This window comes from Telopea speciosissima, chromosome 10, assembly GCF_018873765.1.
Source record: "Telopea speciosissima isolate NSW1024214 ecotype Mountain lineage chromosome 10, Tspe_v1, whole genome shotgun sequence".
Classification (NCBI taxonomy): domain Eukaryota; kingdom Viridiplantae; phylum Streptophyta; class Magnoliopsida; order Proteales; family Proteaceae; genus Telopea; species Telopea speciosissima.
In genome coordinates this window covers 3,340,487-3,354,058 of record NC_057925.1, presented here as the reverse complement: position 1 = coordinate 3,354,058, position 13,572 = coordinate 3,340,487, and the positions used below count along the sequence as shown (strand labels likewise).

Here is a 13,572-nt window from a genome sequence, read left to right as displayed (position 1 = left end):
TCTCAACTAGGTACTGCCATATTCTTGATTCCATGAAGTAACTGATTTTAACATGGAATGAACACAAATTAGGTTGCATCCAGCAGTAATTAACTACTCCTTCATACAGAAGCTTACCATAAGACCTAAATTTACCCCACTAGCATTTTATTTCCTCCAGGAAATTGCTATTTACTAGACTCTGAACACATTTATAGTGACTATTATTAATGAACAAAAAATGGACCAACAGTTTACGGCAGCCAATGTCTGAAGCCCAGGAAGACAAGATACTGTCCAGAATAATGTTAACACCTAGCCATTCTATATTTCATAATAAGAAAGCCAGAAGAGACAAACTGAATGATGCACAAAATCAAAACTTAGAAAATGAAAACTAGGTTTAACATTAGGAAAAAAAAGTAAAGTATAAATCTTGCAAATGTATGTACAACACTGACCCATAAGTTCGCCGGTTTCTACAGTACAAATTGAGTTGTCTACAAATAAAAACAAGCATACTCTCCTTTAAGGAGAAGACCAAATGACTAGAGTCTCCACCATCAGCAAAACCTTGGGTAGCTGTGAAACTTCAGCAAGCTTCAATAAAACCAAACACAGGCAATAGATTGAATTAGAATGCATAATAAACAAGAAAGAGAAAGAATAACAATTTGCAGAATAAAGTAAAAGTCATAAAGGAAATTGCCACTTACACAAGGAAGCCTTAAATTCTCGGTGATTCTCTATATGACAATTATTAGATGAAAAATAATATCAAATCAATCTTCTCCGTCTAGTTGCACGCGAGATTCCACTGTCCATATGTGAAGCCCTAGAAGCATCAGCTCTTCTTCTTGAGGATGAAGAGGACAGTGACATCATCGACTCTATTTCTGCAGTATTATCCAAAGTCTGGCTTTCTGATTGTATAACAGCAGCAATGCTGGAAACAGAATCTCTATCCTCAACTGTTGGGTTATGGGTATTGTTTCTTCCCATGGGATGTCCAAGAAAATATGCCTGAACCAGTCTTTCAGCAGAGGAAAGGTGTGAAATTGAAGCAGTGGCAGCCCTATTTGGCCTCACAGATCGCAGGGATGGTAGTCGACGGCTGCTCTCTGACTCAGAGCTTCCACTAGAGCCTTGAGTTAAATCAATAAAATTCTGTTCCGGTCTGCCAAAATTCCGCTCTAGAAGTGCATATCGCCCTGATGCCTCCCTTCGACGAGTGGTGAGAATCCGACTGGATAATGAATTAGGTCTATCTGGCATCTCATCAGCAGCATCAAGATCTTGAGGTGGAGTCCACTCCCCCATCACATCAAACCTATTGCCAATCCGCCTAATCATCTGAGCAAAGTAAGAATCCTCAACTTGAACAGCTCTATGAATCCATTGTCTTAAGCTTTCAACCCGCCGTGCATGGGGTCTTGGAGGGACTTTCACTCCTGAGTCATCTTCCTTCTCTGACTCTTGGGTATCATTTCCACGGTTATAAATCGGTGTAATGTTCATATCTGTGACCTCTCCCTTGCAAACCGGGCATTCCTTGGTATCCGAGTGGATGTGTAGCCATTGGTAAAGGCAGGGCCAACAGAACAAGTGACCACAACAAGTAAGGACAGGATTCCTAGCTACGTCCAAGCATATATTGCACTCGAAGAAACTACCACCATCACCGCTACCGCTACCACTACCACTACCCTTCTTTGCCTCATTGCACAACCCCAACGCCTTGGCAACCAAATCGCTTGCATTCCCTCTGCATACTTTATTGCTCTCAGCGGTTGTTCTATCTTCTGCGGCTGCACTGCCCTCCCCAGTCTGCAGTCCAGCAGAGCTACCAGAGCTGACGATCATCTCCACCGGAATATTCCTAGCCACAGGCGCGATCCTTCCCTGTCTCCACCTCCAACGATGCCTAGCCCTGAGTGCTACTGCTTCGAGTTGTCGAATACGTTCTTCCATGTTTCCTAATTCAGCCGATAGAGGCCCTAAATCCGGGTTGAAATCGGGTAAAAGAGGAACAGAAGGTCCAAGATTTAAATCAAGATCCATCAAGTCGTCTCTCGTGTCGTCCATAACAAAGGAAAATGATACAAATCAAACCCTAAGCTGATCGAGGTTGCAGCACCAATGCTCCCTCTCCTCCAGGTCAATTAAAAAGTTCAGAAAAATACAATCTTTTTCACACAAATCTATGAGTTTAGCCCTCTAACAGCAAGAGTAGTAAAGGATTAGACTCACTTGATTGGTACCCCTCGAAGGATAACCTAAAATTACAGGTTTCATATGTCAGGGAAAACTTCACCCAGAGAATCACAACGTAAATGATTCAATTCAACGCTCTTAAAAGACAAACCGAAGCAAGGGACAAGATAAAATTCACTTACCAATTTTAACAATTTCTGATCGAAATCATCAGAAGGAAAAACAGTAGAAGCCAAACGCCACCACTTCCAAGACGATCAGAAACTTGACATAAACCAAAAAGGGCACTTCCCTTTCTCGCTGAGCTTCCTTCGGTTCAGGCTCACCAAAAAATAAGAGCTTTCACTTAGAGGATCCACGAAGAGAGAGAGAGAGAGAGAGAGAGGAAGAGGAAGCTACCTACTACGAAGACGAACGACGATCAGAAATAGACTCAGCTCAAGTCTCCTTAGAAACCTGATATGAGCTATCAAGCAGAGAATCACTCATCTTCTCCCTCACTAAATTTGCTTCAAGAGGATTCGCCCTGGCCCAAGTTTCTCTTCCTCTGATCTAACTCTGAAAAGAGAAGTCTTTGGGTGCGAAACGAGAGAGAGAGAGAGAGAAAGAGTGTCAGTAGTTAATAGAGAGAGAAAGAGAGAGAGAGAGAGAGGTAGGCGCGAAACTGCCGAAACGATAAAAAGCGTTAGGTTCAGGCGTTCAGCATTTTCTTTCCCTATTTACATTTACATTCGCACGAAAGGGTGTCAATCGGTCGCTGCGATTCGGTCTGGTTTTATTTGGTTCAATTTTCGATTTGTTATTGGGCCAATTCAAAACCAAACTGTTAAAAGAAATTTTTGGTTTCATTCTATTTCAGTTTTGATTCGGTTTGGTCTGACTTCTTATGGTTTTTTGTCATTGAATTACTATCGGGCTCGATTCATTTGGATATTGGGTTTACATGTATATGTAAGAAAATTAATTGGAATATTTTTTTTATTTTGATTTCTTATTTAGGTTGCTATTTGTCCGTTTTTAATTTTAATCGATTTTTATCTGCTTTCAATTGATTAATCGATTTTTATTAAATCCCATTAGAAACCGGACGATAAGTGTGATTCCACTCAATCTAGCTGAACCGGTCAATTGGGACTTTTTGTCAATCTAACCAATCAGAATGAGCTTTGAACCTTTGACACGAGGATCTTCTAAAAACTTTATGGGAAAAAGAACTTTGTCGATGAGTGTGGTCTATGCCTATATTCCCATGAGTCTATCTCTCTCATCCCCATATGAAATGATACCTTTGCCCCTTTGTTTTGAAGAGAAGAGAGATAAACATATGGGAGTGCTGGCATAGGTCACACTTACGAACAAAAAACTACTTCCCAATCTTTATACAGAGAAAATGGTCATATGATCACGTTTGATGGAATAGTAGGGGTGGGATTCATCTCATCTAAATTATCCACCTAGGGTTGCAGCAGAGTAACTCCAACCCAACCCTTAGTCCCCTTAGCTAGGCCAAGGCTCCGCCCGGCCCTGATTCAGGGCCAGAAAAATCCAACCCTCATCGCCCTTAGGGTAGGGCCGAGCTGACCCTAATTGGCCCTAACCATGGGAGGAAGTGAGATGTATGGGTCAGCTGGGTTGAAAAAGAAAAAAAAAAAAGGGAAGAATAAGACAGGTTCGGGTTGGGCTGGACCAGGCTCAGCCTGAGGCCTCAACCTTGACCTGATCCTGCCCTGACTCGCCCTCCGGGCGAAGGTATCTCAACCCAAGCTCTATTTGGGCTCAAGGCGGCTTGGCTGCCAGGGCCAAATTTGCACCCCTGTATCCACCCACTTGGAATACAAGTAAAAGGAAAAAGAACTTTGTCCAGGAGTGTGACCTACGCCAATACTCCCATGAGTCTATCTCTCTCCTCCCCATATGAAAAGACACCTTTGTCCCTTTGTTTTGAGGAGGAGAGAGATAGACACATAGGAGTACTGCATAGGCCACATTCCTAGACAAAAAACTACTTCCCAGAAGTTAGGGTGTCAATTGGTCCGGTTTCTTAATGGTTCGGGCCCTAAGGGGTCAGGATCAAAACCAGACCAATAAGCTAATCGATTCCAAACCTAGGATCCAAAACCAGCAACTGATGGGTTGGTCAGTTTCGGTTCCTAATTGACTACAAACAGTCCAAAATTAAAAATTAAAATTTCTAACACATGCTATATATATTCAATAATATTATAATAAGACACCTATTTCAATCACACGAGATATACAACTTATCACCATTTTTTTTCCTCAATCACCGAAGTACCTCTTATTTATATTCAATTAATAAGTAGGAACACCATCACCCTCATAAATTAGGATTATTTTAAGGCATGTTCTTAAGTTAAAATTCTCAAATGGTCATTTAAATTAACATTCGAATCTTTAGTAAAATAGTATATGAGACAAGGGGTATCAGTCAAAATTGAAAAACTAAAAAACTAAAAAACTAAAAAACTAAAAACTAAAAAAATAAATGGCTTGACCTTAACTCTCATAACCTTTAAATCTTAAGAATTATGTAATATATAAGATAAGGATGTGGTTTTGTTCTTTTTCCACCGGTTCCAATTCCAAAGGTTCCTAGTTGGTCCATCGGTTCTAGAAACGTTGGGAGACCAATAACTTAATTGGCAAATCTTGAATCGGGCCAATAACTTATCGATAGATCAAGAGCCACCCCAATAAATTATACGATGGGTCAGTTCAAATTTTTTACGAACCGGTTCCGGTCCAGTTTCTGGTTCTAGTTCCAATTGACACCCTTACCCATAAGAAAAAATTCATACAGCAGTTACCTCCCACCAGAGTTGAACAGTCAACGAATGCCTCGGATTTAAAATTTGGTAATGTGAAATTCATTATCTCCTTTGAATCTTTCCCATTAAATAATTTCCTTATTATTATTTAAAAAATATCTAAAGTGAAAGGTAAGAGGGAAACATGTACGTGTTGCTTGTCTATTTTGTCGGTTTATCCAAGTTACTCTTAAGCGTCCAAAATCTAGGAATCCATACAATTTGAAAGCATCGTAACCGTCCAATCCAATTGGTCAAAGTTTTTTTTTGGTAGATCAATTAGTCAAAGTTGGGAGGTAAGAAGACGATGACCAAGAGTCTTAATCTCATTCTTCACGCCCAGGCTGACAAGACGACAGGCTTTGTTGGGGGAAACCCACTCCCTTGTTCAAAGTCAACAAGGTGTCAATTGGTCGGTCTGGTCTGGTTTCAATCAGGTTGAACCAGTTTCAGTTTAATACTAGGCCAACCCCAAACCAAACCGTTAAGCTGAATCAAAAAAACATTTTAATAGTGCAATTGGATGCATTCTATAAGATGATAATTACCATTATTTTTATCATGTCTCTCACAAGAATGTATTATCGATTTAAAATGCATTCCAAGAATCCATATCAAACGCAGCCTTAGATTCAACTATATACCCCTTTATATACCCCTTCTGTTCCATTGTATTTATTTCATGGATTATGTAACTTCCTATTCTAATAAGCTGTACAGAAATGTTCATTCGGCATCTCAATTAATCTCTGTGACTAGTGTGTGGTAAAACACCCCAAGTCATGCTTCTAAGTACTGGTATCGTATTGGTGGCCGGAGGCCGATTTCGATACAGATCAAGTGGTTGTATCGACCTAAAAACTGGTTCAACTTTTAATTTACATCTGGTACCGGCCCGATTTACAGCTTGATCCATATCGTATCAGTATTGGCCTAGACTGATACAGACACCACCGATACTGATACCTTTACATAAGAAGAACTGTTCATTGGGAGATGTATGTTGTGTGATTAAAGAGAAAAGATGAGATTCCAATCATGCAAACAATCTAAATGCTAGAATTCATTTTTGGTTGGCAAGAAAAGAAGACAAATATGTGAATCTCATACCCTCATACACAGTCTCAGTCTAACCTTGCATCATTAATTCTATTATTTATTTTACAAGATGAGCTAATTTTTTTATTTAACTTAATACAAGAGAAAGAAAATATGATCGATATGTTCATATTTAACTATTTTTATCATCCGAGAATGCAAAATCGACTTAGAGTACATTATCAAGGGCTCACTGGAACTGTTAATTGACAACCCTGCAGTTCTTGCGTATCTCCCCAACTGATCCAGTTAAAGGACTTATATTCCCCACTTTGATCATGGAGTTGGCAAAACCCTTAAAGAAAAGGGAAGAGTCATTGGTATAACTCTCCACAAGCATTTTAGTTGTTGAAACAGCTTCATCATCACTTGAATAGAGAGTGTGGTCTGAAAAGAGAAGACCCTTTCCATTGATCAAGTTCTTGAAGTAATGATTGTCAAACAGATCAGTTGAGTTCTGATCAAGAGAAGTGGTTTTGTTGCCATCACCATTCTGTGGGCAAAGGTTTTGGAGATCTGTTACCATCTCAGTATTCATAGTAACATCAGAAGAACCTGTTCCGGAGAAGTTGAACAACCTTTGGTTGAAGGTAGTACACCTTGCTAAGCCAATTGTATGAGAACCTAGACTTGCAGAAGAATCCACATAAAACATTACTTAATTAAGTTCTATAAATGATCAAAATTTAACTGATCAACCATTTTAGGTGTTCTTTGTACCTGATAAGGATACTATTGGACAAGTGTGTGTCCATCAAACCCGGTTCGATCCGGTTCAACCCGGTTCACCTTTGTATTGAACATTTATACATTTTAGTTTAATATTGTCGCATGCGATATGAACTTTTTGAGCATTATGTATCCGTAAGTTATACTTAAAATGGTAGTCACGACTAGGGTTTGGGCTGGGCACCCTTATCATATGGTCGTCGCATTGGGTATGCCTAGACATGTGATGTCAGGGTACGAATGTGAGTGCTCACATGTTTGATGTGTGCATTGGCGAAAAATCTACTTTGTCGATTCCCTCATGTATTACTGTTAGATGTAGGAAGGGATAGACATGTGTCACCGACACCCTATACCTGAGGGAACCCTGTCACTGCAAAGTGTGATCGCATTCTTTGGTTCATCAATGACTGAGACTCAAGCGAGTCAAAGCCAGTGTTCTGGGAATGCGTGAACACTTTGTGAGTGAAGGAGTTATCCAACACGGTCACCACTGCCCGATTGGGGAACACCAAGATAGAAACTGCATGTGCATGGTTGGATCAGAATCTGGATATAGTACCGTTTTGGAAATGGTTTTGCAAAATTTATTTTACATAAAATGATACATTATTTATAGTTATTTCAAATAAAGTGTTTTATCGAATTTTGCGGGACCCGATCAGATGCACAGACGCTCTTAAATGGACATGTACTATGGATTGGGGTTTGGTAGTACATGTGTACATGCCCTAGATTCTATAATGATGGTGTTGATTAGTGGGGGGGGTTGTATATAATAAATTGTTATCATATAGGGAGTTATTTGAAATTTGCTAATTTAATTGGCTCTTTATTTAATTAATGGATTTGGTGCTAATTGTAATTATCCATTAATAATTAAATAAAGAATTTAATTAATACTTTTCCTATTAGATTCTGTTTCTTCACCTGTGTAGCACTTTGAGTTTAAACAGAACTGCCAGACTAAGAGAGAGAGAGTTAGATTCTCACTAGGGCTCTATTAAATCTATCTAGGATTTAATTAAACCCTATTATTATAAATAGGGGACCATAAAAAGTAGAAAAGAGCAGCTCTCCATGTTTTTGGAGCAGACACTCTCTCTCCTATATTTTTGGTTTCTCTCTCTCCCTCTTGTGATATCTCTTCTTCTTCTTGCTTCTCTCACCTGTGTTTGAGAGTTAGGGTTTGTGAAACCCTAGATCTGTGCTGAGCAGTTTGAGGGCATCTGGGATTGGCGTGTAGAACCTTGGTAGCACCATTGGAGGTTTAGATCTGTTTGCTTGGAGCGCTCACTGGAGGAAGAACCACTGTCTATTGGAGGAGCAACACTTGAGGTTCACCAGGTTAGCAGTTCTTTATTAATTCCTTCTGTTCATTGATTATTAATATTTATGGGATGTGAAAGAAACTCGAATTGATTAATTTTCGCTGTGCATTCGAGTATGGGATGGATCCCTCTTGCCATGTGATGGACTAGAGACGAATTTCTCCGTCCCTATTGTGATAATTAATTTTATGGGACACAATAGGGAAGGAGAAACCCTAATAGGGATGCACCAGGGTTCCCATGGGCGACCATGGAAAATTCTAAAATTTAATGGGGCACCCATGGGACACCATGGGATAACCTAGGGTGTGCAAAACCCTAATTTTTCTGTATATTGGTTTCTTTAGGGAACCATAGTTTGATCCCTGGACCGTTGTTTGACCAACAGATACAACATCAGTAGTGTTGAGTCCTACATTATTGAACTTTGTGATGATTTGATTCAAGGACTCGGAAGGAGCAGGAAGGCCATCGTTAGCTCCTGTTTGATTTGCCACCAACCCATCTCTTCGTCCTAGAAGAACTTTCCATGAAGGTCCTCCACTCTGCAAAATGCTTGCAATAAAATACTATTAATATCATCATGGTATCCTAAGTTTTGATCTATTCGAATATGAGTAGTCCGATGTGAAGATTTATAAGTACTTGAAGACTTGAGCTAACTATTAAGAAAAAGTTACAAGTCCCCGAATTTGGATCAAGTCCCCATCTGGAGACGCATGGGTCAAATTTGGACCCTCCATGGGGTGTGGGCTCTACACACCGAAGGTGGGTCCCACACCCAATGGAGGGTGCTAATCTATCTCCATGGTCCTCGAATGGGGACATGATCCGAGGATCATTATCCCCTCCAGTTCCCTGCATGGTCCAGTTCCCTAGTGCCTCTAACCAGAGAGGGGAGCAATGACCATTCTACCCCTGCCTGGGTGGGGTCCACATCGGAAAATTATCGTCTCCATTTATCTGCCCCTCCATTTCCTCCATTACATCTAATAGGGGGGAGTGGACTCCACCCAGGCAGTGTGTTCGGGCAGGGGGTAGGGTGGTCATTTCCACCCCCTATGAGATGTAATGGAGGAAATGGAGGGGCAGATAAATGGAGACGATAAAGATCCGTCCACACCCCACCCCTTATTAGAGGCACTGGGGAATTGGGCCGGGTAGAAACTGGAGGAGATCATTTTCCCCTAATCCGGACTCCAAGTCTCCACACCGGGCTACTCATATACAATATGAGATTATTACTTCTGACTTTCACGTGGAACCCCAACAACTACAACCGCACACCCACACAAAGATCTTGACTTACTAATAGAACTGCATCTTTGGCTACGATAGCTAGTATGTCAGCATAAGATACTGTTGGACAAGTGTGTGTCCATCAAACCCGGTTCTGTCCGGTTCAACCCGGTTCACCTTTGTATTGAACATTTATACATTTTAGTTTAATATTGTCACATGCGATATAAATTTTTTGAGCATTATGTGTCCGTAAGTTATACTTAAAATGGTAGTCACGACTAGGGTTTGGGCTGGGCACCCTTATCATATGGTTGTCGCATTGGGTATGCCTAGACATGTGATGTCAGGGTACGAATGCGAGTGCTCACATGTTTGATGTGTGCATTGGCGAAGAATCTACTTTGTCGATTCCCTCATGTATTATTGCCGGATGTAGGAAGGGATAGACATGTGTCACCGACACTCACTGCTGAGGGAACCCCGTCACCGCAAAGTGTGATCGCATTCTTTGGTTCATCAATGACTGAGACTCAAGCGAGTCAAAGCCGGTATTCTGGGAATGCGTGAATACTTTGTGAGTGAAGGAGTTATCCAACACGGTCACCACTGCTCGATTGGGGAACACCAAGATAGAGACTGTCTGTGCATGGTCGGATCAGAATCTGGATCCAGTACCGTTTTGGAAATGGTTTTGCAAAATTTATTTTACATAAAATGATACATTATTTATAGTTATTTCAAATAAAGTGTTTTATCGAGTTTTGCGGGACCCGATCGGATGCACAGACGCTCTTATATGGACATGTACTATGGATTGGGGTTTGGCAGTACATGTGTACATGCCCTAGATTCCATAATGATGGTGTTGATCAGTGGGGGGTTGTATATGATAAATTGTTATCATATAGGGAGTTATTTGGAATTTGCTAATTTAATTGGCTCTTTATTTAATTAATGGATTTGGTGCTAATTGTATTTATCCATTAATAATTAAATTAAGAATCTAATTAATACTTTCCCTATTAGATTCTCGTTTCTTCACCTGTGTAACACTTTGAGTTTAAACAGAATCGCAGATCGAGAGAGAGAGAGTCAGACTCTCACTAGGGCTCTATTAAATCTATCTAGGATTTAATTAAACCCTATTATTATAAATAGGGGACCAAAAAATGCAGAAGGAGAAGCTCTCCACGTTTTTGGAGCAGAAACTCTCTCTCCTACGTATTTGGTTTCTCTCTCTCCCTCTTGTGATCTCTCTTCTTCTTCTTGCTTCTCTCACCTGTGTATGAGAGTTAGGGTTTATGAAACCCTAGATCTGTGCTGAGGAGTTTGAGGGCATCTGGGACTGGCGTGTAGAACCTTGGTAGCACCATTGGAGGTTCAGATCTGTTTGCTTGGAGCGCTCGCTGGAGGAAGAACCACTGTCTATTGGAGGAGCAACACTTGAGGCTCACCAGGTTAGCAGTGCTTCATTAATTCCTTCAGTTTATTGATTATTAATATTTATGGGATGCGAAAGAAACTCGAATCAACCTTTTTCGCTGCGCATTCGAGTTAGGGATGGATCCCCCTTGCCATGTGATGGACTAGGGATGAGTTTCTTCGTCCCTACTGTGATAATAAATTTTATGGGATACATGAGGGAAGGAGAAACCCTAACAGGGATGCACCAGGGTTCCCATGGGAAGCCCTAAAAATTAAAATGGGGCACCCATGGGACACCATGGGCTAACCCAGGGCGTGCAAAACCCTAAGAATAAATATCTTGGTCTCCCTAGGGAACCATGGTTTGATCCCTGGACCGTTGTTTGGCCAACAGATACAACTCCACTGCATGAGCTCTCAACAACACTCTTGATAGTATCCACAACATCAAATCCTCTTGCAGAGTTTAAGTTAGGCCCAACAAATTTCTCACCATCACTCCCATCCAACAGAACTGATGCGTCACAACCCTGTCCAAGTAAATAATTAAGGTGGAAGAAGAAAAGAAGAAGAAGAACCTTTCTTATCTATTTTGTCGCTGCAAAATGCGTTTTAGACTTAAAATCTATTCTAAAAAATGCATACCAAACATAGACTAAAATTGTCTAGGTGCAAGCACAAATTAGTGTTTAATTAGTACTTCAATTGTAATGGGATCTTTTGATTAAAAAGGATAAACTCACATTAACAAAGCAATCATAGAAGTGAAGTCGGAGCAAAGAAGCTGCCATTCGCACTTCATTCTCGATAGCAGTCTTAACCTCTTGATGCACGATTTTCAGAAGATTCGGACATGAATTGTGGTAGAAATCAGTGGTTAATTGGGATCTTACTCTTACACTGGAACATAGAAGAATCAGTGAAGCTATGATAAGTAAAGAACGACTAAGAAAGCTGTTCCACATCTTCATATTGTTGCTTATAGCTTTCTGATGAAGAAGAGAGCAAGTGAAGTGTGTCACAAGACCAAATTAAGTTACCTAATTAAACTGCCACAAGTGTAATAATTGGCTTATGTGAATGGATACACATTCTAGGTAGCATTTATAGCCTAAGTTGGGGGTGTCCATTGGTCGGTTGGGTCCAGTTTTTTTTATTGATCGGTCTGAACCAGTTTTAAGTTAGTACTGTTTTAAATCAAAATCAAACCGTTAAGCCAAAGTTTGGTTTCATCCAGTTCAGTCTTTGATCGGGTTGTCTTACCGGCCTATTATTGGTCCGGTATGTTAGAAAAACAACGCCCAAAAATGGGAATCTTGTAGAATAAAAACACACGAGACCAGATTTTACGTGTTTCACCCCAAGTTGGTAAGCTACGTTCACAACGAGCGATAGAATGGTTTCACTACTTCTCTAAAGCAAAAGTTACAAACCCTCTCAAAGAGATAAAGACACTTTATAGGAAAACCTTAACCCAAAAAATTACAGAACTGCCCCCCTAAAAGCCTAAGAGACCCACCTGGTCTGGTTTGGACTTGAACCCAACTATGTCGATATACATATATCAAAATGAAGATCTCGACGAGTGCTGATGTATATATGCACTTTTAGGCCATTTTGGCGCATTTTGAAGGTGAAATGGCTCGCCGAAGAATCACCACAACACTTTCTAGATTGAGATCAGGCTTCACCAATAACACGCTATCAGGTTTTTCTGGTTCGATGTCGGCAATAATGGGGGGACATGGGTTTTATCAAGTTAAGGTCAGTCCATTCGGTTGGTCCGCCTTAGTTTTGATTCAGACCGTTTTCAATAAACAACCCAAACCGATACCGATTTGATTCGATCTGACCGGTTCGATTTAAAATAACAGAAGATTTTAAATAATATTTAAAGTAAGTGGTATAAGGTGCGGCGGCTATGGCTGGTTGTTGGCATTATCCAAAGAACACCACTACAATAGAGATAGTGAACGTAAGACGCATTAAGGAACACTTATAATATTTGCAGGGTCTTATAAGATTAAGAGGTCGGCAATTCAGGTTAATCGTTATCGGAATGCATTTGATATACGAGAACTCGAGAAGGCTGTAAGCAAGCAAGCAAGCAAGCAGGCAAGGAGGCAAGTGCATGCATGCATGCAGCATGGTACACTCCACAACTCTTTAGTGCTAACTAAATACCTACAAAACAAAACTCAAAACGTACGATGCCATTTTAATTTGATGTCACTTCCGTGCACGATTTAGCCATGGCTACGTACCTAGCTGCGTCTATATGCTAATGTCCTCGATCTATAGTCTGCTTCAACTCGATCGATCTCATTAAACCGAATTAAAAATGTAGTAAGCTTTGTTCGTTTGTTTCATGCATTCATTTATTACTTTATCCTCATATCCCATCACCACTAAAGGGTGTGAATCGGTTTGGTTTAGGTTTGATTTGAGAAATAATGAATTGTTGGGTGTACGATGTCTTGTATTCTACCATTTTATTTAAAAAAAAAAACACAACACCCAAAATGGTGATTTTGCACGAGAATAATGAAGAGAAAGAGAAGATTGAACAATCACACAAGATAAGATTTACGTGGTTCATCCTCAAGAAGGAAGGCTACATCCACAATTGAGCAAGAGAACGATTCCACGTATTTTTATCTACTCCATTTCCTGTCCACTCCATTTTCCCAAGTTCCTCTAATAGAGCAGGGGTGGACCTCACTCGG

General features: G+C 40.4%; 2 protein-coding genes across 2 annotated transcripts; both read right to left on the bottom strand.

Annotated features, from left to right (window-relative positions):
• Positions 1 to 629: 629 nt before the first annotated feature.
• On the bottom strand, positions 630 to 2,429 carry LOC122643119. The gene is made up of 2 exons (XM_043836761.1): positions 2,376 to 2,429; positions 630 to 2,196 (listed from the first exon to the last, which is right to left on the bottom strand). The coding sequence occupies exon 2, from the start codon at positions 2,062 to 2,064 to the stop codon at positions 757 to 759; it is 1,308 nt and encodes a 435-aa protein (XP_043692696.1). The 5' UTR covers positions 2,065 to 2,196; positions 2,376 to 2,429; the 3' UTR covers positions 630 to 756.
• Positions 2,430 to 6,304: 3,875 nt separating this feature from the next.
• LOC122643881 (peroxidase N-like) lies at positions 6,305 to 11,818 on the bottom strand. The gene is made up of 6 exons (XM_043837452.1): positions 11,590 to 11,818; positions 11,245 to 11,376; position 11,171; positions 9,489 to 9,538; positions 8,562 to 8,724; positions 6,305 to 6,743 (listed from the first exon to the last, which is right to left on the bottom strand). Exons 1-6 carry the CDS (start codon positions 11,815 to 11,817, stop codon positions 6,322 to 6,324), a joined length of 996 nt encoding a protein of 331 aa, XP_043693387.1. The 5' UTR covers position 11,818; the 3' UTR covers positions 6,305 to 6,321.
• Between the last annotated feature and the right edge of the window lie 1,754 nt (positions 11,819 to 13,572).